The sequence below is a fragment of the Actinia tenebrosa genome, unplaced genomic scaffold, assembly GCF_029948245.1.
Source record: "Actinia tenebrosa isolate PJP-AT-01 unplaced genomic scaffold, QUT_ActTen_1.0 PGA_scaffold5__44_contigs__length_20552954, whole genome shotgun sequence".
In the NCBI taxonomy this organism is placed as follows: Eukaryota; Metazoa; Cnidaria; class Anthozoa; order Actiniaria; family Actiniidae; genus Actinia; species Actinia tenebrosa.
In genome coordinates, this window is record NW_028292582.1 from 19,289,614 (window position 1) to 19,313,803 (window position 24,190).

At 37.6% G+C, this 24,190-nt stretch overlaps 3 protein-coding genes and 1 long non-coding RNA gene across 4 annotated transcripts; 3 read left to right on the forward strand and 1 right to left on the reverse strand.

The window, feature by feature from the left end:
• The first annotated feature begins 550 nt into the window (after nt 1–550).
• Nucleotides 551–1,936, forward strand: LOC116290687 (uncharacterized). The gene is made up of 3 exons (XR_004196492.2): nt 551–682; nt 835–934; nt 1,744–1,936. It is a non-coding gene; the product is annotated as an uncharacterized LOC116290687 (long non-coding RNA).
• Nucleotides 1,937–3,840: 1,904 nt separating this feature from the next.
• Nucleotides 3,841–7,415, forward strand: LOC116290685 (small ribosomal subunit protein eS4). The gene is made up of 6 exons (XM_031697791.2): nt 3,841–3,991; nt 4,119–4,196; nt 4,853–5,033; nt 5,408–5,505; nt 5,913–6,159; nt 7,186–7,415. The coding sequence occupies exons 1-6, from the start codon at nt 3,905–3,907 to the stop codon at nt 7,365–7,367; spliced, it is 873 nt and encodes a 290-aa protein (XP_031553651.1). The 5' UTR covers nt 3,841–3,904; the 3' UTR covers nt 7,368–7,415.
• Nucleotides 7,416–11,851: 4,436 nt separating this feature from the next.
• Nucleotides 11,852–18,346, reverse strand: LOC116290697 (putative U3 small nucleolar RNA-associated protein 11). The gene is made up of 9 exons (XM_031697798.2): nt 18,208–18,346; nt 17,886–17,947; nt 17,042–17,087; nt 16,439–16,495; nt 15,710–15,820; nt 15,097–15,196; nt 13,859–13,989; nt 13,643–13,753; nt 11,852–12,682 (listed from the first exon to the last, which is right to left on the reverse strand). The coding sequence occupies exons 1-9, from the start codon at nt 18,265–18,267 to the stop codon at nt 12,599–12,601; spliced, it is 762 nt and encodes a 253-aa protein (XP_031553658.1). The 5' UTR covers nt 18,268–18,346; the 3' UTR covers nt 11,852–12,598.
• A 416-nt stretch (nt 18,347–18,762) lies between these two features.
• LOC116290696 (nucleoporin Nup43) lies at nt 18,763–24,097 on the forward strand. The gene is made up of 7 exons (XM_031697796.1): nt 18,763–18,923; nt 19,569–19,697; nt 20,158–20,235; nt 20,655–20,823; nt 21,767–21,902; nt 22,735–22,886; nt 23,304–24,097. The coding sequence occupies exons 1-7, from the start codon at nt 18,795–18,797 to the stop codon at nt 23,654–23,656; spliced, it is 1,146 nt and encodes a 381-aa protein (XP_031553656.1). The 5' UTR covers nt 18,763–18,794; the 3' UTR covers nt 23,657–24,097.
• The last annotated feature ends 93 nt before the right edge of the window (nt 24,098–24,190 follow it).

The following is a 24,190-nucleotide window of genomic DNA, read 5'->3' on the forward strand; positions in this document are numbered from 1 at the left end:
TGAAGTTATTTTTAAGGAATATTTTACGAACACTGGTTCAAATTGTACTGTTAACCCACCCCTTCCCTCGAGGCCTCAGCCGCAAGTCCTTCTCTAAAGAACATGCTTCTTTAAAAAAATTATCTCGGTGCATTTAAGAAATTGACCCCAAAATATTACCTATCTACGACAGGTGGGCAGAAGAAAGAGTAAGATTATATCAAGATTTATAGCAGGCAAGCAAGCAGAATATATTTTTAAAGTTATTGAGACAGATGGGTCAAATGTCTAACTGGTTAAGTCAGACTTTAGGCTATGATTGGAACAAAGCGTTTGTCTAATCAATGCATAGAAAAATTTAGCTTTCTTTTACCGACACTTAGCAGAACAGAGCCCGATAATGATCAGTAAATTGGACATGGACTTCTATTCTCTTTTTTACACTAAACAACCCATTCTGTCCCATTTAGATGCTAATTTTAGTTTTCAGCGCGTGCTGTTATCTTTCTTAATCAACCACAACAAGATTCCGAGGGCAGGATTCTGTCCCTTGAACAGCGAGGCTTCTAATTATGGAATAGCGATATCGCCAACAACGCGCTTCACACACGTGTACAAACATACAACACGTCGCCAATTGGGGTATCTATTGTTCCTTACTTCCTTCCTAAAAAGTTTTACCCTAAGAATTTTGATTGATGTGGTAAGTATTTCCTTTTTCCTTCGCGATAATACTATTCGTAATTTTTCCACTCGTTTGGCAATTAACGTATGAGAGGCTTTTGATTGTATCCAAAATCACTTTGTGTGGCCCTTATGCTCTCTCATAATTGCGTAATTCCCTTTCATTCGCAGGTAAAAGAAGGCCTTGTGCAAAGAAAGTCTAAATTACTCTGGGATACGGCATAAAATATAAAGAGTTTCATGCGCACTGAACATCTGGCATCCTTTCCAGGTGAATAGTTTTACTTTTAAAAATGTGGATACGTTCACTTCGAATAACATTTTATTAAATTAGGATTTTACTGTGTAAAATGACCCCCCATCGCCCCCCCCCCCCCCCCCCCCCCCCAAACTACTATTTTCTGTTAAGCTATCAGGATTGGGTTTAAATTTCAATCCAGATCAATCCCCAGGATTTTTCTATTTTTAATGGGAGAAGGGAGGGGTTGAAATGGAGAGGTATGTTAGTTACCATGTAACTACAAAAGCTGATTGTAATGTGCTTTTCTCACACACGCTTTACAGCACAACATAAAAAGAATTTCCTGTGTTTTTTCCTCGCTGATCTACAGTATAATTGACCTTTATCGTACTGCAATTTATGGCCGTAAAGCTTGTTGACAAACACGATGAGTGATTACATGCCTTGGTTGATGCAATTACGAGTATAATCTGTTGAAATGGATTCAAGAATGTGTAGGAAATACCATCATCACCGATAACATAAGCAAACAGTACACGACTTAAGACTACCGAAGTTTGAAAATTTCCTACTAAAACTACCAAAAAATCTGACCTTACTCACTACAAACTTTTACCTCGAAATTATAATTTAACTAACAGCACTGAGACTAATTTTGGTCCAAGATCCAGTTTCATTCCATTCCGGATTTTCGACCCAACAACCACACAAGGGCGTGAGTCGATTATCGAAAAAGCCATTTAAGTGTCAACGTGTGACTTTGACATGCTACCGGTGTTGATTTGTTAATAGGTTCACACGTAATTTGGGTTGTTGACTACTTAAGGGCTTGTTTACAGGCAAGAAGCGGAAAGCGGTAGCATTCCTCCAGAATCAATAACATTGGTATGCTGTTGAGTGGAAACTCACTGGTGAGCACCCTGTGTTGAGATCTGCCCTGCATTCCATTCTGTGACACGTGGTCAACGAGTAAATGACAGGAGTGGGTGGAAGGTTTGATTTTCCCCTCCCCTCCCCTTCCCTCCCCTCCCCTCTCCCAACTATCGATTTCTTCAAATGTTATAAAATGAATTCAGCTTGAAATCAGTCGTATTTTTCTCGCTGTCTGATAATCTATTGAAGTACATAGCTCCTTTATTCCGTTTAAATATCATCTTATCTTGAATCATAGGATCGGAAGGGCTTGATCCGGCACGCGCCCAAGGGACTCATTAAGATAACGATCTTGTCGTACACTCATCACCTTGCAAAGCCTTCAAGGAGCTATTATATAAAACGCGCTGCAGCTTATCGCAGACAGGATGCTTAAGTAAAGCAGATAAATCGTGTAACGCACACTCGTTTGTCATTGTTTTTTGAAAACTGTCAGGTCATTTCCATTCTTGCCCTTGGCAATTAGAAAGATCTAGGTTTTGAAATAACTTCAGTGAATGGGGTTTTGGCGGGGTTGTGTTACACTTTAGTGGCATTTTTCATTTGAAAAAAGGTTTTTGAACAACTGCACTGAAATGGGCGTTTTTATGTTGCACTTAATGGCTTCAAGACACCCGTCGTATATAGTTAAGATAGTACGCGCGCGCTGATTGTTAAAAAACTGTGCTTTATTAGTGAAAGGAACACTCATGACACCATCTGCGCGCGCAAAGTGCAGCTAGATCCTGCGATCGTCTTTCTTGCGTAAATAAATTCAATGCCGAAAAAATATAATAGCTATAAAATAAAATGAATAAAACAGCTTTTTCGATTCTGTGCTCCATTCAGTAAATAAAGCACTTAGGAAGCACCGTGAGCACACAAGAAGTGTGAGCTCTTTACACTTCTTTCGTGCTTACGCCACTTCCTGCGTGTGATTACTGAACGGAGCACGGAAAAAGCTGTTTTATTTTTGTTAACTAAGAGACTATAAGATTTTGACTGCGACGCATTAAAAAACCACATTGAAAGGAGTTATTCGTGGTACCAATCTACCATATCCTCCGGCGAGGATTTTAGTCAGTACGTGATGTGATACTGAGTACTCATCTAGTTTTTTTCCGTAAGGCAATTTAGTGTTTCCTTACACTTTATGAACTTATTTGGGACTGAAATATTTTTACGGCAATGAAAGGGTTTTTGGCTAGCTTGCTCAGTCAGTTATCGGATGATCAGTCGATTAACACCAAGTTTTTTCCCAAAAAAGTACCTTAAATGTAATGACTTTATCGGCGAGAAGACGACGCTTTAAAAAACGGCAGTGAACGGTTTTTTTAAAAATATCCTCAAGCCATATTACGCGGAACTGATGCTAGGTGATAAATATGTATCCCAAATGCACTCACTAACTTCCAGTGGCAGATGCAGGATTTTAACCAGGGGGATACAAAGTTCTGTCGAACGGAACTAAAAAAAGCCAGACTCGTTTGCTGAACCAAAAGAGACAAAGCTTCCAACTTCTATAAAATTAAAATGATCTATAAATTAGGGGGTTCGTAGTTCTCATTTTAATATTGGCTCGATCATGGTTCAGGGGTTGGTAGGAACCTCCACGGCCGTTGATAGTGATGTCTATATATCCCGTAGCTATTACAATACACTGATGGCTCGGTTTTGCTCTTTGTTGAGAATCAAGTGTATTTTACTCTCACACCTACGATGATAAAATTATCTACTACGACACATTTGTTTCAACTAAAAAACACCGACGCAGTCCAAACTAGTTCCAAAACTAGTCGTTATCTACTGTATTTTACTCTGTTAACTTTTTAAAAAAGAATATACATTGAAAAGAAGTTCAGCAATCATGATATTTGGATATATCGCTGCCGAATCTTCTTGCTGATATTTTCTTGTATGTAAGTTTTTTTTAATTTCTTCTCTCAAATAAGCTTAAAATTAAAAAAAAAAAAGTTTTGCAAGATGTCATTAAAATTAAAAGGCTGGGTTCCCTGTGTTTTCAGGTATTGATAGTTTGGGATTCCTGTAGTCTTCGTATAATGTTAGTTTGGGTTTCCTGTGTAATTTATGAACGCAAAGTATCATGGATGTCAAAATGGTGATCGGCGCAGTGCATACTGGGAAGGGTCCTCTTTCCTTCTTATCGCCAACATGGTGAGTATCCAAGATTTTACTTCCAAAATCCGATTCATCCATGAACAATAAACGAATATTTTACAAATATCGATGCCTGATTTGAAAGAACGAATATTAAACCATGGGTTCATGTCGTTATTTTTAGGCTCGTGGCCCAAAGAAGCACCTTAAGCGTCTCAATGCTCCCAAACATTGGATGTTGGATAAATTGTCTGGTTCATTCGTAAGTATTATTCTTTTACAAAGTATTTATCGTATCATTTTATTTTATCTGTGTTAAATTTGCAGCTATATCTTGTCTTGCATCTAGATGTATGCATTTCAGAGTCATACTAATTATTTTCGTGTAAAAATATCAAGAGTAAACAGCGATTTAAAAGGTTTCTTGTCCACTATTGCTTTTTTGCTCTTTAGCAAACTCTTCGAATGCTTTGCAGAATTTTTTAGACATTGTAGATTGGAAAAACAATTCCAACGAGGTTTCATAAGGCTTACAAGTTTTTAAATGTGGACTAAAAACACAAGAATCGTATAGTGTTATGTGAAGTTGTGACACTTTATTTTTGATCTCTCATTCTGGAAAATCATTTTAATACACCTTTGTTTTTTTTGAATTTTTTGTTGTTTAACTGATTTATTAAAACAAATATCGAAGAGTTGAATTTTAAGAAATGAGAAGTTTGAATAATGAATAGCAGTGATTTTCATGTCTGTAGAAGGAAAGCAACCAAAGACATACAAATAGGAAATGTAAAATATGGCAAAATTTTTGCACCTACAATCAATCAAATGTAATAATGAGCCTTTGATATTGCCCTGAAGTCAATGATTATCCATTCTTTTACTTGTATTGATCATTGTCATTCTATTATTGTGCAGGCACCTCGTCCTTCCCCAGGCCCACACAAGTTGCGTGAATGTCTCCCATTGGTTATCTTCCTGCGTAACCGCCTCAAGTATGCCTTGAATTACGAAGAAGTCAAGAAGATTGTCAAGCAAAGACTAATTAAGATTGATGGCAAAGTCAGGACAGATGTGACTTTCCCTGCAGGGTTTATGGGTAAGTTTACAACAGGATCGTAATAGGCCTTTTGCAGCACATTATCACATGACCATTACTGGATAACAAAAAAAGATCTAACTTCTCTTATTTAAAGAAAAATATTTGCTGGATTACAAAGTGTACAAGGTGCATTGTGGTTTAGCTTAGGTACAAACACCTTTTGTTCATATTTGGTGTTGTTTGTACTCAAGCTAGACCACGATGACTGACATTTGTCAAACTCAGAAAAGTCCTATGGGGAGCAAACGTTTCAAAAAATAATGCTTAAGAGAATAATGTGTAGTGTGAAATGGGAAAATATTACACCCATGTCAAAAAGATAATTATTTGGTTCACCTTTAACATACCCCTGTCATTTGTTTAACATGCAGATGTGATCTCCATCGAGAAGACAGGAGAGAGCTTCCGTCTGCTCTATGATGTTAAGGGACGTTTCACCGTCCATAGGATCACTGGTGAAGAAGCCAAGGTGAGCAAGAGTTCTATAAAGCTTATATCAAACGTTGACCTTCACATGAGCCAAACCTAATAACATCAAAGAAGACCGTCTTGTTATCCATTGTTTCAATTAGGTTCGGCTCATGTGAAGATCAACATTTGACCTGAGCCTTAGATAAACAAACAGAGTGAGAATAAACAATGATTGGTACAAGGTAAATGACGGATTCCTCATGATTTTTTGCAAAAAAGCTGACCTCAATAATGAACTATTTTCAATGATGTGGTGGCCATCTTGGACCACAATGCATTATGGGGCATCCAGGGGGATAAAGCTTAGTTACAGAAATGACAAACAGTTGATATACTTATTTATATTTTTGTATCATACCGATTAACACATCTGTATATTGATAAATGAAGCTATTTAATTTACAGTACAAGCTTGGGCGTGTGAAACGCATTGATGTGGGTGCTAAAGGTGTACCATACTTAGTCACCCATGATGCCCGTACCATCAGATACCCAGATCCCCTGATCAAGGTGAACGACACTGTTGTTGTTGACATCAAGACCGGCAAGATCATAGACTTTATCAAGTTTGATACTGGCAACATGGCTATGATTGTTGGTGGTCGTAACATGGGCCGTGTAGGAATGGTCACTCACCGTGAGAGACACGCAGGTTTGTAATACTGTACATAACCAACCATTTGTTTGGGTGTCAAGGCTGGCATAGGGGTAGTCCAATCTTTCTGTGTTAGCCCTGAATCTGATCAGCCAAGAGGTTGTTCTAGAATATTTCTATGGGGTTGAAGTGTTCTGGAATAGTAAGACTCTAGAGACTTTTAGCACATGGAGCACAATGGAGTTTGACATCAGATGTTTTCCCTCAAATTATTAAGATTTAGCAGTTTGTCATAATGAAGTTGAAGCTGAAGGAGCCGCCATATTTAATTTCATTGATGCTAAGTGTTTCTCCGTATTTCTGGGCCTATCTGTAGCAGTTATCAGTAAACCAGATGCTAGAGATCTCTATTTTTCCAGTCTGAATCGTATAAACTTTTCTATACAATTGACAGCATATAGCAATACCTCGTGTGAGACAAGCCTTTGTTATTCATGTGCGAACCAGAGATCGATTGGCTAGTTAAAAGCAACTGGTGACAAGCTTTTGTGAAAATGGTTGGCATATTAACATGTTTTTTCGTCTTTTCACGGTGTATGATTTACTTTTTATCATTACTGTTTAAGTTGAAACACACTTAAACATATTACTCTTTATTAGTAAGCCTTTTTTTCTATTTTGTCTTCTCCTTCCTTTTTTGCTTTTTTTCCCCCCAGGGGTTTTTGTAAATTGCTCTACTTCAAAGACCATCTAATAATAAAGATAATGAAAACATATACCTCATGCACCGTAGCCTCACGTACCCATAGGGTACACAGGCCCGTAGCTAGGGGGTGCAGGGGGTCCGCTTTTTAAGCAAGTGAGATTTTGGCTGGTATGATATTTTCACATAAAACTAAGTAAAAAAAATCAATTTTACTTTAATAATTTATCTATACCTATGCGTTCTATGGGACTTTAAAAAAATAAAGTATATGGTTGGTCCACTTTTTATAAATTAGCACCCCCCCCAACAAAAATCCTAGCTACGGGCTACCTATTTTTTCATATGTTAAATAAAATCTATCTTCATATTCCACACAGGTTCATTTGACATTGTTCACATCAAGGATGCCACTGGCCATCAGTTTGCTACTCGATTGACCAACGTCTTCATCATTGGCAAGGGCAATAAGCCATATGTGTCTCTACCTAAGGGCAAGGGTATCAGGCTCAGCATTGCTGAGGAGAGAGACAGGCGGTTCGCAGAGAAGGCAAAAATGTAAATTGAATATCAATTATGAACGTAAGAAAATAAAAGAACGTCTTACTGAGATGTTGTATCTCTGGGTGCTGTGTTGCGTTGGATTACTGACACATACTACGACTAACATCGGGAATGAATTGTCTATTTTACAATTGAATTATTTTGCCACATATATTTGTTTTGTTGCAACATTTTAAATATAATCTTAAGAAATGGGGCCAAGAGAGTAAAATTGTAATGTTTGGATGAAAAGTATGGGTTCTTCCTTTTCCAAAACGAATGAGAATAAACGAAAGAACAAAGAAACCCCATTTTAGCCTGGCCCTTGGGTATCTCAATTATGTATTGAAGCCCTTAGCCAATCCAATCTAGAGCCTTTTTTTGGCGGGCTAAGAGGACATCGCGATTCACTGTAAAAAGTATTTCTATCATTTTCTTTCATTTGAACCAGCGAACATGTTCCCTTTATTTTTATTATATTATTGATATAGATAAGTAAGCCTTTAACTAGTTTACGCTAAAGGGAGTCAAAAAAAAAACCAATACGGTACAGACATTAAGGGCTCCGTTCACTAATATCTGGATATTTTTGGAAGCGAATTTTTTCAACCCCCTTTTCAAAAAAATTTTCGTCCACAGCAGGTGCACACGTAGCGCTTTCGGATAAATTTTCCTCAGCGGACGGAGAGGAACGCGCGCGCAAGAGAATGCGCGCACGATTATCCACGAAACAATTCCAATTACGTCAGCAAACAAATTATGCGAACGAGAAACAGAAAAATGTAAGTTTGTGCGGAAATGGCCGGAGGACATGGGTATCCATTGGAAAAGCTTCAAAATCTAAGCAAAACTGAGCTACTGCTTCATAAAATTGCGATGAATCGCATGAGAAATCTTCCCGGCAAACAAGCGGTCGTCAGGCAAGGCTCGGGTGTTTATGAAGGCCGCGATTTCGCCCTTGAGAATCGCAAACTGAAGGATAAGGTCGACCAGTTGGAGAAAGAAAAGCAACAGTGCATTCATAAACACAAAGAGGACGCACACATGTTTCGAATGTCCGTCAAACTGCCTCCACAATGTAGCGAAGAGTACTGGAGTCAGTATGGAGAGAAGTTTCACGCCAATGGAGATTTTCGAGAAAATTCTTCACTGCTCCGACTTCCGCCTCAACCGTCTCCAAGACAACAGCCTGACAAAATTAGAAAGGGTAGGTCGTAAAACATGCGTGGATGTGAAAAACTTTTAATTTGATCTCTAAGGCAACAGTGATGGTAGAAAGGCCTTCTGGAAGTGTGGGTATGAAGCGTCATAATGCTCGATGCCAATTCTTGGGCTTGGCATCACATTTTAGTAGGCTTTGTGGGGTCTCTTCTATGATGACTCTCTTGTACGTTTCCCTTCTCTTTACTCCACTCCTTTTCCCATCCTTTCTCCCTCCCACTTTCTTGATATTCCCATCTTCTTTTATGATACATTTTACTTTCCTGCCCATTTTTCTTCTTCCAACAATGGAAACAAAACGTGGGCCTTCAAAACGAAAATGCCCGGCTTACTCACGCTGTATGCGCATGTCCTAGTGCATCAATTCTCAAGAAAGCCCAATCTCGTACCCAGAGCCTGCGTTTCTTCTGGCCTGAAGCGAAGAATGAGGGGTCTGGCATAATCCATTTTTGGCGCATGCGCAAATTTCCGGAAGTGAAATATAATCAATGAAAATCACAGACAGAGTTCTTCGTTTACTTCCGATCAAAATAGAATTTAGAAATCGGGAACGTTTTTTCATTTTTGGAAAGTCTCTTAACCTTTGCGCTCTTATACCGAAAGTCCAAGAAATACTGGTCTTAATAAATGGATTATGCCAGAGCCCTCGTTCTTCGCCGCAGGCCAGAAGAAACGCAGACTCTGGGTACGAGATTGAAGAAAGCCAACGTTCCAAGTTTATTTTATTCCCTTTTTTCAGAGCGTCATTGTACTTGCGATACCTTAAAAACTATCAAACCAAAGCCCTGCAAAACCGTGTCAGATCTGATAACCCTGATGAGAGAAGCGACTCCGAATATAACCAGTACCGACCCTACTGCGCATGCACGTCCTCTCTCGAGCAGTTCAGTCACGGGAGGCGGACATCAGAATCTAGACAACTTCAAAAGCGAAAGCTTACACAAGTTAAGGGCGCTTTTAGAGAATTCTGAAATGTTTGTTCCATCCGAAAGCGACGTTGAAGAGGAAGAAGACGACGACGAAGAAGAAAAAGACAAGAGTTTGAGCGATGAAGTTGTAGAGAAGAAGAAGAATTACCAACAATCGAGGTCCAAGTCCGTCGATGATATTAAAAAGGTAGAGTTACTACGACTAACGAAGGTAAAAGCTGATCGCCTCACACGAAGTCAGTCCGCTCAAACGAACCAAGTTAAACAAGGCCTTCAACGAAAAAAACTTCAGCGCCCGCGCGAGATATTGCACATGGAGCTCTACGCGTTCACTCCCTACAGCCTAGTGTCTGTAAATATGATATCAAGAATCAAAGTCTGACAAAAAGTTCGAAAGCTTTGTTTAAGTCGCCCTCAAAAAGGGTGCCCGAGAGAACAGAATCGTCGGCTTCGCTTATCGAGTCAGATAGTGAGAATAAAGACTTGGATGAAAGTATTGGCTCGCTGCAAAAGGAAAGTACTCGTTTTCCCAGAGGAATTGATAGTCAAAATCGTATGAAAAGCGCTCGAGCTGAGCTTAGTTTTAAGAAAGAATGTGCTGATAACAGAAACGATTCTCACGACGGTTTGGAAACTACTCGCGTAGGAAGAGAGCCAGAGGGTGTAAAAGAAGGGGATGTTGATCTTGATTGTATTGAAGCGTTCAAGAAAGATTCCTTGGGTACGATCGCCTACTGTTTTAGTGAGAGGGGTGGATTTTACAGTAACATGGAAGAGACTGAACTACACTATATAAGAAAAATACCAGTCAGAGTCACTTCGGGATACCCGCGGGAAGAGACCTCAATATCCTGCACGTCTCGGGATGTCTGCTCCCGGAGAACGCGCTACGAAGATAGGTACAAATCGAGGGGTCCTTCTGATAGTTTTCCGCCTGGAAAGGTATCGATCAAGAACATCTTGCCAGATTTTCCTCTCGATATCGAAGCGTTAAGAAGAGCTTCAAAGAAAAATGTAGTTAGCACAGTGAATGAGGAAACAAATCCTGCCCGCAAGCAGCTGCGATACTGGCGTCCAAAGCCTAAGAGTGCCGCTAAATCTTTTGGGAAAAGGCGTTCGACTTTGACTGAGCATGACGCGAAGGAAGTCAACAGGCAACCATATCACTTGGCTCATGCTAGTGTTAAAGCGAGAAGAACAGCCATGATTGTGTTGGGGAAGGGCTTGATAGACAATAAGGTAATTAACTCTAGATAAAGTCATACAGTGACCGTGCCGTGCGCCAATGATTCTGATATTAGAGAGTTTTAGATTTACGTTCACGGCAAACGTGAAACGTCAGTTGACCAGTAAAAAATTCTTTTAAATTACTGAAAAAGAATCGCAAAAAAGTCCAAGTAGTAGAAAAACAAAAGAGTATTTGCGCTTGGTGAGAAGGTTTGTAAAAGGTAAAGTAAAATAAAGGAAAACTATGAAAACGTGGTCACGTTTGCCGTTTGCGGGGAGAAAAAAAAGTCAATCTAAAACTCTCTATTAGGTAATTACCCAGCTCGCAATGTGATTGGTTCATGAAAAGCAGTTTTCCTACTATAAATTGAAAAGTATGAACATAAACGTGACAGGCCGTGCGCCAAATTTTTGATAGAATGAGAAGTAATCCAGAGCTCGCTGTGATTGGTTCATGCAGAAAAAGCAGTTTTCATATGAATTTTTTTAAATGCACGGGTATTCAGCCGCGTCATGCCTTGACCGTGACCGTGACGGGGTCATGTGCAACGTTCTGATAGAATGAGAACCAGGCGGGCAATGTGATTGGTTGCAATGAAAGCTTGTTATCGTATACTTGGAAAAAAAAAAGTCAGATATACAAAAATATTTCAAAAAAGGTTATCGGAGCCAAAGGAGATCTGTCTATCTATGGTACTTACAAAGCTACGCTTCAACCCTTACCTTTTTCCTATCTTCCATTCTTTTTTGACAGAAACAAGAGAGGGAAACCAGAGAGAAAATGGACCAATTTTTCGCGCGCCTTGACTCGACCAAAAACGGTGGAACATCCGTGCTTCACGCAGCTGCGCCCACCCGACCCAACACAGCTACGTTACGATCACGAGAGCGACGACTTAAGAAACAAGAATACCATCGAAAGACGGAGAGGATGTATAAAAGGGCAGCACCCTGGCCCGTACAAGTCTGGTGCTGATCTATTTGGTCTAAATCGCTCATCTTATATTCATCTAATGGTAAAAAAAACTGACCCCTTAGGTACGCAGGCGCACGTATATCACGTGATGTCTTACGCCTTTAAATAATTTCTTAGTAAAACTACGGTAAAGAGAAATTTTTTCAAATATTAATGGAAATAAATGATTTTTATTGTAATGTGTGGAAATATTTTTAGCTGTACAAATAACGTTTGTTTTGCACTGAATAGACCTTTTACCTATACGGCGGTCATCTTGAATTTTATTGTTTGAATACATGATGGCGGGGGTACCGAGGGGCAACTATTGGATAATGAATAGACTGCCAACAGTCAGAATGTCTTTTAATATAACTTTACGCTTTTAAATGAGAAACACATCTAAAAACCTATTTCATAATGACGTCACAGTTTGTTCACATCGGCTAAAATGATAGAAATTTAGGCTGAATTTAAGCTTAATTCTCTTCTTTCAAGATATTTAGCGTAATATTTAGTTGTTCTTGCCTTCACCAGCTCATAAACCAAATTTCATTGTCATTTAAGATGTGTTGATTGTCATTCCATCCCCCTCAAGCGACCATGCATGATCCCTAGCGTTAAAACAATAGTTTGTTTTGATATGACGTCATTATAAACGATATGCGAAACACCAAGACTTCAAATTATTTGAAAACGCAACCCCGCCTCTCTATGCTTTATAAATTTTTCCACGTGTTTGCCCCCTCGGCATCCCATAATTCAAGATGGCCGCCGTACCAGTAAAAAGGGTCTATTTAGCAAAATAGTGGACAACGTTCACGTGACTTCTAAGTACATATCTGTTCTTGTATTTCCTCATAAACTGCTTCCTGAAGCTCTTGTCCCATTAGTTTGATAGATGTAATTTTGATCCCATCATTTTTGTCTCTTTTTCTTCCATCGATAGACTGCAGGTTGCTCGTCTGTTTCTTCTTTCACTTTTCTTTTATGCCCCTTTCCCTGCAAAGAAAATACAACCTTTAAATCTTATCACTAATGCCCTGAAACAATCTCTGGGCTGTTGAAAAGCATGATAATATCAAAACTCCACGAAGATTAGAAAGTAAATGGCTTAGTCTAAGGACAATGTTTCTATGTTTTGAATTTTCAAAAAACGATATACTGTTTCTCCCACTTTGACTCCCCCTTTCACTGTTAAAACTTGTTTTTTCTTAACCAATATTATCGATACCTTGATATAACCTTTGGGCTGATCAAGAATATAATAATATTGAAACTCCAATATAAAATGTGCAAGGGCTGATGACCTGGTTTGACAGGATAATTTTTCAGTGTATGCTTTGAGTTTTCAAAGTGGGGATACTGTTTCTCCTATTTGTCTCATAATAACTTTGCAACATGTAAGTAAACGTTAATGACTTTAGGAACTACTGCTGCCTTGATGAAGTTAGCTTGCTGTATGTCAATAAAGTCGTCTGGAGTTCAATCCTCAGAGAATAACACAGTAGATTCAAAATCTTTTTAATTTGCAAACAGCTTTAATTTCAAATTGATGGGTTGCAAGCAATCCCAAGAGAGTCACAAGACAAAAACATGGTGGCCATTGTGGTGCCGTTAACAATGGATGTTAATGAGAAATCTTTTGTTAAATGGCACCAACATGGCCTCGATGACGTAATGTGCAATCGAAGAATATCTGTAAAACGGAGCACTGACACTTTTGGCTCAAACACTCCCTGAGAGGTTTCTTGCGAGAGCACTGTCAGTTAACTAAAGGCGTGAACACACAGTGCAACATCGTGCACAACATTGCAGGCAATATTGCTGAAGTAGGATAGTTTTCTATTTCAGCAACGTTGCGTACAACAAATTGCATCATATTGCATGCAACATTGTGTGCAATGTTGCACTGTGTGTCCATAGCTTAGGAGGATTTTTAAAAACATATGTCAACATTACCATTAGATGTTTTTGTAGTTCTAATTTCTGCACCATTAAAGTCATCTTTTCTTTTCTCTCAATCCTCTGTTTGAGTTCTTCATAACATTGGTTCCTTCGTTTTGCTAGTTTCTGATGGTAAAAAAAAGTTAGTACTAAATATTAGAAAATCTCATCATTCCTTTTATAATTCAGTCTGTCTTGTTGTCTGTCTGTCTCCTTTCTCTGATATCTTACCTTCAAAGTCTTCTTGTCTTCTTTTGCACACACAGGTTCATGTTGCAATGTATCTAGTTTTGGTCTGTTGTAAGTCCTTGACACCAGTTCAGGTAAGGTGTCGAAGTGCTTGGCTGCATCAAAGGCTCTTGCTGGAGAAAGCAACAAAAAATGACAAATTTTGTTGATGAAGATTATGATGGTGACGAAGTAATGATACACGTAGTAGTGGTTCTTGTGAAGATAAAATTGATTGTAATGATGAGTGATGATAGTTAATAAATCAATTGATGATGATTACAGACAAACTACCTCAAGCGTGAACACGTAGAGGTCATTAATGACTTTATTTTTGGATACTTGATTTCATTATTCAATTTGAACATTCATTATTGAAAACGAATCTTCAAAGCCTGGCATATACAAAAGCCAAGCATTATGCAACTGAAATGCAAGAACAACTTTTTGTGCAAGGAATATGTAATATTAATGACTTATCTTTTGTTTGCGCTATAAACAAGAGCCTACAAGCCAAGTTAATCGAATTTTCAAATTATTATTATTTTTTGAATATTGAAGATTTGTTTTCATTAATGAATGTTTGAATCAAATAATGAAATCAAGAATCCAAAAATAAAGTCGCATTAATGACCTCTACGTGTTCACGCTTGAGGTGGTTTGACTGTAAAGTGGTAGTGGTAGTGGAGATAATGATGATTGGCATGATTGTACTGTAGTGGTGGTTGATAACAACGTTGGTGATGTTTGATGATAATGATGATTATCAGATTGATTGTAATGATGGTAAGGATGGTTGATGATGATGATGAAAGGCACTAATAGTGGTGATGACTATGATGATTGTAATGGTCACTGATAACAATGCATGATGGTGATGATGACCATAGTAATGTTGAGTACAGTGATGATGATATAGTGATGATTGACTGCAATGATGGTGATGATAGTTGATAATGATGACTGTAATGGTGGTTGATAACAAAGATGGTGATGGTTGACGACAGTGGTAATATTAAATGATAGTAATGTTGAGTACAGCGATGATAGGGATGATGATGATGATGATGATGAAGGCAGCAGCAGTAATAACGATGATTATAATTGTCTTGGCTGTTAACAATAACAATATTCATGATGTGATGATATAAATAAATGATGACAAAATATTAATAAAACAATAATTCATCCATCAACAGAAAATACCAAAGTAAAAACAAACTCCAATCCTTTTTCTTCACCTTCTTTCTTGTTGTCTACGAAAATAATATGTTGATTTGGTGGCGTTTCATCATCATGGTCTTCCAGTAAATGTAGGTTAGCCTGTAACTTTTCTATTTTCTACAGGAAAAAGAACTTCTTTTAGAAGAAGATAAAAGTTTCCTTTGGTTCTTCTGTGTCAGCAAAACATTTATTAGTTAAAAATTCATATTTTAGACATTGGAAACGAAATCTTAGCACTCTAATGTAACTAGTGCAAAGTAACTAGAAATTAAATTTAAAATAGGCCTTTGACAATCAAGTTGCATCATGACCTATCTTGGGTACAAACAACACCATGAGGCATGATGAACAAAAAAATTTTTGCATCCAAGACAGACTAGAATGGACTGTGTTCTAGTAGTGTAGGGAGAAACCAGAGTTGGAGAACAAACGTTTTGGTGATAAAATTCCTGCCAAATCCATTGGTAGGCCAACAGTCCATGCAGCTCTTGTGTTCTCTACCTCAAAAAATGTCTATGGTCCAACAACTGCATGTTGTACTTTTTTACCCAATCTAGACCATGATGCACTGTGTTCTCTCCCTGTGAAAAATGTTTGTGGTGTAAGAACTAATTTTCTTTCTTTTTTTACCTTCATTTCTGTGTTTCTTTTTGTGTTGAAGTAACTCAAGTCCTGAGACTTCATGGTTTTTAGTTGCTTAGCTGCGTGTTTCTTCCCCGTTGTCTTGTGATGTACTCCATCCTGATACAACATTACATCACATGCACCATAATTTTCAATTAAAAGTGCCTATCACTCTTCTGACAATATTCTCAGTAATGATTCTACATGGGGTCAGCTGTTGAATGCCCCAAAAAAATTTCATAGTTATGCCTTAAACTCCACAGTCATCCGCATATGGAATGCTGAGAGGGTTTTTCATAGGGTTATCTGGTTTTCTTCCTATATAAAAATTAACTTCTAATTACAATTCAATTGAGAGCTGAACAATTCAGTTATAAGCCTCTATAGCTCAAGAGACTGAGTGGTTGGCCACAAACGTTTTTAATCAAGCAGTCAATGGAACAGCAAAAGACAGAGACATCCAAAGGTTTTTAATCAAGCAGTCAATGCAACAGCAAAAGACAGAGAAATCCAAACGTTTTTAATCAAGCAGTCAATGTAACAGTAAAAGACAGAGAAATCCAAACGTTTTTAATCAAGCAGTCAATGCAACAGTAAAAGACAGAGAAATCCAAACGTTTTTAATCAAGCAGTCAATGTAACAGCAAAAGACAGAGACATCCAAACCTCCCTCCTCTCTGAGTTGAGAACAGTATTTGTGTATAAAGATAGATAAGATAATGTTTATTGCCATACCTTGGTTTTTTGATTAACCATTTTAAAGTAGAATTCATCTGGATTTCTATTGAGAGCCTGATACATAATATGAAATATTCTCAATATTATGAATGATAGTTGCAATCAGAAATAACAACACAAATAATAATGAATTATTATAAATAATAATATATTTAGCAATTAGTTCTTGAGCCCGAAAGGGCTATTGGCTTTACAGGCTATGAGGGCGAGAGGACTAATTGTTTTAGTCAAATTCAACTAGTCTTTCCATATATAGATACAAACAAGTTTTAAATTAAAGTTAAATTTAAAGTTTTGGTTTTCAAAGCTGGCACTTTTCTCTACTAGTAGGATATAACTTATAGCCTAGTAGTAGCTCATCCAATCAGAATGCACCATTGAAGATTGACCACTGGTTGGATTAGACTAATTGCCATTATCATGATGGTAATAATAAGAATGATGGCGACTGATAATGGTGGCGATGAAGGTGATGGTGATAATATGATATAAAGATGCAAGATTTTTTGAATTTCACAGATGTTTACCCCAATCCAAATCTCCCTTATTCATTATCAAAAAATCAACTAACAAGGTTAAAATAAACATCCATGGCCTCACCTTTTCTTTAAGGGTTTTAAGACTGGCTTGTTTCTTGTGATAATCTCTACAGGAAAAAAGAAAAGAAATTCAAAATACACTCTAAATCTTCACCAGCTTGAATGATTAATCCAGCTGATTGATACCAAGGAATAAGTTTAACAACTGGTTATAAATTGTTTCTTTAAAATCCCTGTCCCCAAGACAACTTGGAGACTTTAAAATAGAAGAAACAAGAATTGTCTTAGTTTTCACTGCTGGAGTTCTTCGGGTAATCCACAACGGGCAGAACGAAGCCTGGGAGTGGATGAACAAACAATGAATGGTGAGATAAAACAAAGAACGCAGCTCACATGTAGGACAATACACATTGTTCACCATAATCCATGGTTTCTTTGTTTTTGATATTTTATCCAATCCCAAGCTTCGTTCTACCAGTGGACACCGACCCAGTTTTTCCCTTAATTTTCTCCCAACATGATCAAGGTAGTTGAGCCCTACATAAGTTGTGATTTTACACTTTGTTAAAAAGTGAATGCCGTCAATCAAAAGGGGGGAAGTGGTTCGTTCATAAAGTATGCTAATGCTATTTAAAGTGCTGTACTGAACAGTTCATGGGGGAAAAAAGCTTTTGTAATTACTTTTTGTTTTATTATATAGAGAGAAAGATTCCATCATAGTTTTTTATACTTTTTCCTTATTTTCCTTATAGTTCTTTGCAAAGTTTTTTTGCACATGTGTGGATAGCATTAGCACGTGTGCTCTACTAACCAATAAAGCACAGTTCTTGACCAATCAGATCATACATACTACCTACATGTGAGTTATATAATGATAAGTTATAAAGTATCAAATAAACCATTACCTGGCACGCAAGACATAGTCTTTATGTTTTTCTAACAGCCCAAGTTTATTTCTTTTCTGTAACTGTAAAAATAAAATCACACAGAAATATAAATTCCCGATCTTTTTCGACATGAAAACTTGTGTTTCACTGTTATTTAACTCGTCTGTTTTCAATTAAAACTTGTCTCACAATACTGCGACTAAGTTTCCAAAGAAAATCAATATTTTTTTAGAATGAAGGGGTAAAAATGTTAAGAAATTTTTACCAAAAATATTAACCATTGATTTTTTGAAGTTCAGGCGAAATTCTTTGGTATTTCGGGTCTGATCGCTTCTCTTACCTGCCCTCGTTCCTTGTGGTTCTTCTGGAAAGACTTCTTAGCCTTAGTAAACGCAGACATTGTAGAAAATCAAGAATTCAACACACAAAAACAAAATGAGGAAACTTCGCGTGGAGAAGAAATGAGCCAGCTGTCATACATACCAGCGGGTATTCTTTAACACAGGGAACCCACGCTATAGAAATGAACTTACGAACTTACATATGAGCAGTTTATACATTAATTCGGTGAAAAAAAAATTACTAAAAGAAGTCTTTTAAATATTTGATCAACGCCAATTTTTTTCTTTTATTCTTAAAGCAATGATCAGGGTTTCAGGGAATGTTATACCATAGGGAGTCTGCGCTAATATTTCTAAAAGATTGCGACACATTTTTAAGTCAAAAACGCAAAGTATTGAAGAAAAATAATCAAGCGAATTTCCTATGACTTTTTTGAAGTAGATTTTAGGTAAGACTTTTTTCGTGTTTTCTTCAATGAAAGTCAATTTTTGTTATAGATTATGGGTTACCTGTGGTGGCTAAGGGTCTGGTTAAAAGCGCGCCATGTGCAAAGGAAGGAACGTCTCGTAGTTTTGTACAAACAAAATGGCGGCTGGAGGTGAAGTTGTAGCTAAATATGTCGGTCATAAGGTGGCTAAAACACGCTGGAGTCCTCAACAACAAGGCTCTATAGTGTCTTCAGATACCTTTGCTACTGGAGGATGGGATGACGAGGTGAGATGTTCGTCAAGATTTGTAAAATGTCAATATATTTTTACGCATTTTACTCAAAGTTAGATTGAAAACTTTCTTAAATCGTCTAGGTAATAGGGTTTTGAATATCTTTTATAACTTTCGGACATTTTTTGTGTGAAAGTGGGAAAAAATATAAATCGATTATATTTTTATATTATTCATCCTCCCCTCATCCTTAATCTGTCTGTCCATCCATCCATCCACCCATCCACCCATTCATTCGTCCATCCATCCCTCAACCCATCAATATTCGTGTACCCATTCATTCAGCCATCCATCCCTGCACTCATCCATCCATTCATCCATCCATTCATCTATCCATCCTTCCTTCTATCCATATTATACATTAGGATTTTTTCTTTATCAGCTAACTCTTCTTTTAGAAGCAAGTTGGTTAGTGCGCAGCCTTCAGAGCTAGAGGTCCAAGGTTTGATCCTCAGGATCTCCACTTCTGTTTCAACTTCTCTATAATCTGTGTAACTTCAGCTTTGAATGCTCTTAAAATGGAGCACTGATGGAGAGAGGAGAGTAAAGTGTGCACCATCAACTACCTGAAAGATCAGATACTAGCTGAAGGAACACTGATTAAATAAGGTCTTTTATCTTAATTATCTTTCACAACAGCCATCCAATAAAGTGTGTATATGGAGGATAGAGGATTCTGAAGATGGACTGAAAGAGAAGGCTGGTCTGCCAAACGAACCAGTCTTGGTGTGTGAAACAGACCACATTGGTGATGTCTCAGATTTACAGGTAAAAACGAAAATAAGTACTCTATTCATAAACTTTATAAATTCTATAAAATTTACGTTATACATATTTCACTGTGATGATCAATACTCCAGTTTCAAGTTCTCCATTGCTGAGAGTTTGCCTCAATTTTGTGTAGAATATTCACGTATTCCAGTAAAGGTCCATAGAATTTCAAAGAGTTTGTATTGTTAAACTTGTACATTCTTTACTTTACCATTAATATTTGTAAATATTTTGAGTAAATGAGCCAGTTATCAATAGGAATATAGACATCTTGCAGCGTTTTGGAATGCAGCTCAATCTGGAGGACAAAACAATAGGTTTTAGTTCTCAGGAGATTGGAATTCTTTTGTTTTGGACCCCAGATCGAGTTGCTTTTACGTCACATGCAAGAGGTCTATAGCAGTATTTTACTGATTTGAAAAAGTCTATTTATTTATTTTTTTTAATTATGCCTTAGTTCTTGGACAGAGAAAGACTTATTGTTGCATCATCTACTGGTACAGTTTCTCTATATCATCACAACTTCCGTAAAAAGGTAAGCACATGAGAGATGAGGCAGTAAGCCGAGTGGGATGGGCTCCGAAATCATATAAGAACATGCGTAATAGGTAAATTGCATGCCTTGTATGAAACGATTGAAGAAGAGGACCAATGGGCCTTTCACAACTTCAAGTCAAGCTTTAAACTATAACTTAGAGGATTATTAATTTCTTAATATTTATTATCGGCAAACATTTTGAAAAACATAATTAACAAAAATTCAGGCAAAGAAATGTTTTATATGACCCTGAAACATCGCTGTTCAGTAAAATGTTTCCTTGCCTTAAGTTTTGTCACATTAATATTTATTAATATTTATTAATATTATTATTTCTTAATATTCTTTCCAATCAATCAAACACAGAAATCATTTTTTCTATATCATTCATTCATCCATCCATTCATTTTCCCCAGTCACTTCATTTGCATCAGTCTTGGGATGCCCTCCATTATCTCGGCAATCAAGGCTGTTCATGCACATGTATTGCTGTCAATAAAGGTACTACTGACATGGTAACAGCAGGAGAAGATGGTCGAATTAATATGTTGTCATTGGACAAATCTCATCCAGTCAGAACAATAGGTTTGTATCATCGTATAGTTCCAAAAATCATCCATACTTCTCCCCCCCCCCCCCCCCCCCAGAGGAATTTTCTAAAGACCCCCCTTCCCCTGGAAATTCCAATTTTCTTCCATACAAACTCTGTAATTTTGTTCTTTCTCTGACCCCCCTACCCCACTACCCCTTGGAAATTCCAAAATTTCTCTGTGGTGGGAGGGAAAGGGGTATGGATAATTTCTGGAACTACACATTTTAATGTGTAAAAATGAGAATAATATTTTGTTTATAAATGGCTTTTATTGTATTGATATTGATATACTTATTTCAATAAACTTAGTCACCAAAAACCTCCCTATAAAGCTGTGATCCATGAGGATCATGGGAAACGATTCATATCAAACAGGTAAAGCTTTCTTGATGCAAACTGAAGCTTGAAGATGCTCAGAAGAGATGAGAATGTAACTGGTATAAGATGTGCAAGTCCATCAACAGTTATCAAGTGGTTGGAACTGATGTAAAATATATCCACCCCTAATCCTTGTCGGTCTCAGCTTTGTAGCTTTTCAGGTGACTAACTTTATTGAAATATGTATCTAATTGAGCTGATGTGCGCAGTATATCAAGCAACTTATGCAGATGCTAATTATAAATTATTATTTATTGAAATAAGTATATATATATTTTCTAAGTTATATTTTATCAACTATCCACCCACCAATCCATCCATCCACCTACCAATACATCCATCCACCCACCAATACATCCATCCACCTACCAATACATCCATCCACCCACCAATACATCCACCCACCTACCAATACATCCATCCACCTACCAATACATCCACCCACCTACCAATACATCCATCCACCTACCAATACATCCATCCACCTACGAATCCATTAACCCACCTACGAATCCATCCACCTACCCATTTATTGGTCCATCTGTCAATCGCCTTCAGAATCAGCAGACAGCACCTCTATCAACGGCATAACATATGCAACAACCAATGAAGTGATTGGTGTTACAATGAGTGGACAAGTCAAGTTATGGGATCTCCGGCAAGGAACTGACAAAGCAAGCAAAACCATGTTGCTGTAAGTTTAAGATGAATAGCCTGCTTCACATCCTGAATTTTCTTCGTAAAGAAAATTCTGGATGTGACGCAGGCTAACAATGAACTGCTTTGACAATACGGCGGCCATCTTGGATTGCAAGGCATTATGGGGCATCCAGGGGGCAAATAAAGCTTTGTTACAGTGCTGACATAAAGATGAAAAGAAAAGTAAAGATTTATTAAGACAACACATTGAAGTCCTTTACCCATAAAAAAAACACACCAAACTCTATATATTTTCCATCAGCTTTGTTTTGTTTTTCCCCCCTGAAAAGATAGCTGCAGCATCGTCAAAGTAGTCAATCTAGTACAAGAAACATGAGTGGTGTAGAAAGTGTTGTGTATAAAGAATAGAACTAGTTTGATATTACTTTCTAAAGATAAAACTATAATGTTGAGAATAGAAGATTGTTTAGTCTTTCTTAAACAGTTTTGTTGTTAAGGGAGGTGGTGCATCATATTGAATAGCTTTTCGGATCTTTATACACTGCCAGTGTTTTTCTTGCGCTGATATAGCTGTCTTGAGTTGAGAAATAATGGTCTGGGTAGCTAACAAATGACAGGCTTAATTCAGTACCTGCTTGAGTAAGCAGCAAAATGTAATGAATATGCAGGGAGCAGTGAGGGCCAGCGACAATGTTTTCCCTAACTTTTGGGGAACTCTAATCAAAATAGGTGGCGAGTTCATGTAAAATACTCTGCTAGATTAGCACTGCCAGCTTGTATTGAAAACCACACTATAATAGTCATGTCTAAGCATGATTTCAAGCGGGAAGCTGACTGATAAATGCCTATTTATTTTTCACTAACAGATCAGGAGACAGGGTGCCCTTACTGTGTATCGATAAACACCCTACACAGCCACACCTACTAGCAGCAGGGGGCCAAGATGGAGTACTTAGTATATGGGACATGCGACGAGAGCATTACCCTGTGACTTTACTGGAAGGACACAACTCAGAATGTGAGTACACTAGGCTTTAACCTTAGAACAGTGCTTCTATATAGAAGAATTGTGAAATCTTTGGCACAGTTAAGTAGGTTTTGGTGGACGTAAATCAAGCATTTTATGACATTCCATAGGCATTTGCTTTTAAAAACTTCATGTTTTCCAATGATGCCATAAAAACACTTTGATTAATGTTCTGTATTTTGATGCAATAATGTTAATAATGATGACGATGATGATGATGATGGTGGTAGTGGTGGTGGTGGTGGTGTTAATGATGATGATGGTGATGATGATGATGGTGGTGGTGGTGGTGAGGTTAATGATGATGAATGTGATGATGATGATAGTGGTGGTGGTGGTGGTGATGATGATGATGATGACGATGATAATGATAATGATAGATTATTTATGTGTTTATATTTTTTTCAGTGTGGGAAGTTAAATTTCATCCACAAAAACCAGACCATTTATTCAGCTGCTCACAAGATGGTTCTCTATGGCAATGGGATGGCACATCCATGGCTACATCATCACTCGCACCAAACCAAACCTTCAACCCAAACATGACAGGCAATCTTAGTATGGTTAATGGTATGGATACGTCAATATCAGCTGTCAGTCCATGGCTGTCTGTCGACGCAACCAAACACCGCATGGAAACCTTTTCTCTACTCTCAGATAATAGACTGTCAATCAATTCACTGGATATTGAGTCTCGGCATCTGCTTTGTGGGTGTGACTGTGAAGCTATTTTTGTTATATGTGACCTGATTTTGAGGTAAAATCTACTTTTCATGGAGGGAAGGGAGAGCATCCCAAAAGTCTAGAATTTCCATCCCCTCAACTCTTAGTAAAATACCTGGCATCCATGCTTAGGTCATGAGTCTGGAGAGCAAGATTTACATAAATATATTACATTTGTAAACATTGATATCAAGTTTTTGCAGCGACCATGTTGTAGTGCAAATGTTTCCTGTTGAAAATGCATTACGTTGCCCTTGTTTACTAACATCGCTGCTGAAATCCCTCTATAAATCTTCTTATTCCATGAGGAATGTTGTGTTTTTTGACTACAGGCTTAGCCTGGTTTAAGAGCAAATCATTCACTGAAGTCAACTGTAATGTAAAGAATGTAAATCTTGAACAATACCATTGTATTTAGATCTCTCAAACTTTTAATGCTATCTATAACTGACTGACTTATAAATGAGGCTATACCTTTATTAATGAGTCTGTGATCATCAAAAGACTGTGATAAACTGATATGTTGAATGAGAAAGAGGACTATTGCGAGTAGCTAAGCAAAATCATTCTTG

Bases quoted from the DNA above. Each gene is read 5' to 3' on its own strand.
- LOC116290696 (XM_031697796.1), top strand. From the start codon at position 18,795: ATGGCGGCTGGAGGTGAAGTTGTAGCTAAATATGTCGGTCATAAGGTG. The intron at 19,698-20,157 runs GTAAAAACGAAA...ATTATGCCTTAG, and splicing joins GTGATGTCTCAGATTTACAG to TTCTTGGACAGAGAAAGACT. The intron at 21,903-22,734 runs GTAAGTTTAAGA...TTTCACTAACAG, and splicing joins GCAAGCAAAACCATGTTGCT to ATCAGGAGACAGGGTGCCCT.
- LOC116290697 (XM_031697798.2), bottom strand. From the start codon at position 18,267: ATGTCTGCGTTTACTAAGGCTAAGAAGTCTTTCCAGAAGAACCACAAG. The intron at 15,197-15,709 runs GTAAAAAAAGAA...TTTTTCCTGTAG, and splicing joins AAAGAAACACAGAAATGAAG to AAAATAGAAAAGTTACAGGC. The intron at 13,990-15,096 runs GTGAAGAAAAAG...TGCTTTCTCCAG, and splicing joins CGTAGACAACAAGAAAGAAG to CAAGAGCCTTTGATGCAGCC.
- LOC116290685 (XM_031697791.2), top strand. From the start codon at position 3,905: ATGAACGCAAAGTATCATGGATGTCAAAATGGTGATCGGCGCAGTGCA. The intron at 5,034-5,407 runs GTAAGTTTACAA...TTTAACATGCAG, and splicing joins TTTCCCTGCAGGGTTTATGG to ATGTGATCTCCATCGAGAAG. The intron at 5,506-5,912 runs GTGAGCAAGAGT...TTTAATTTACAG, and splicing joins TCACTGGTGAAGAAGCCAAG to TACAAGCTTGGGCGTGTGAA.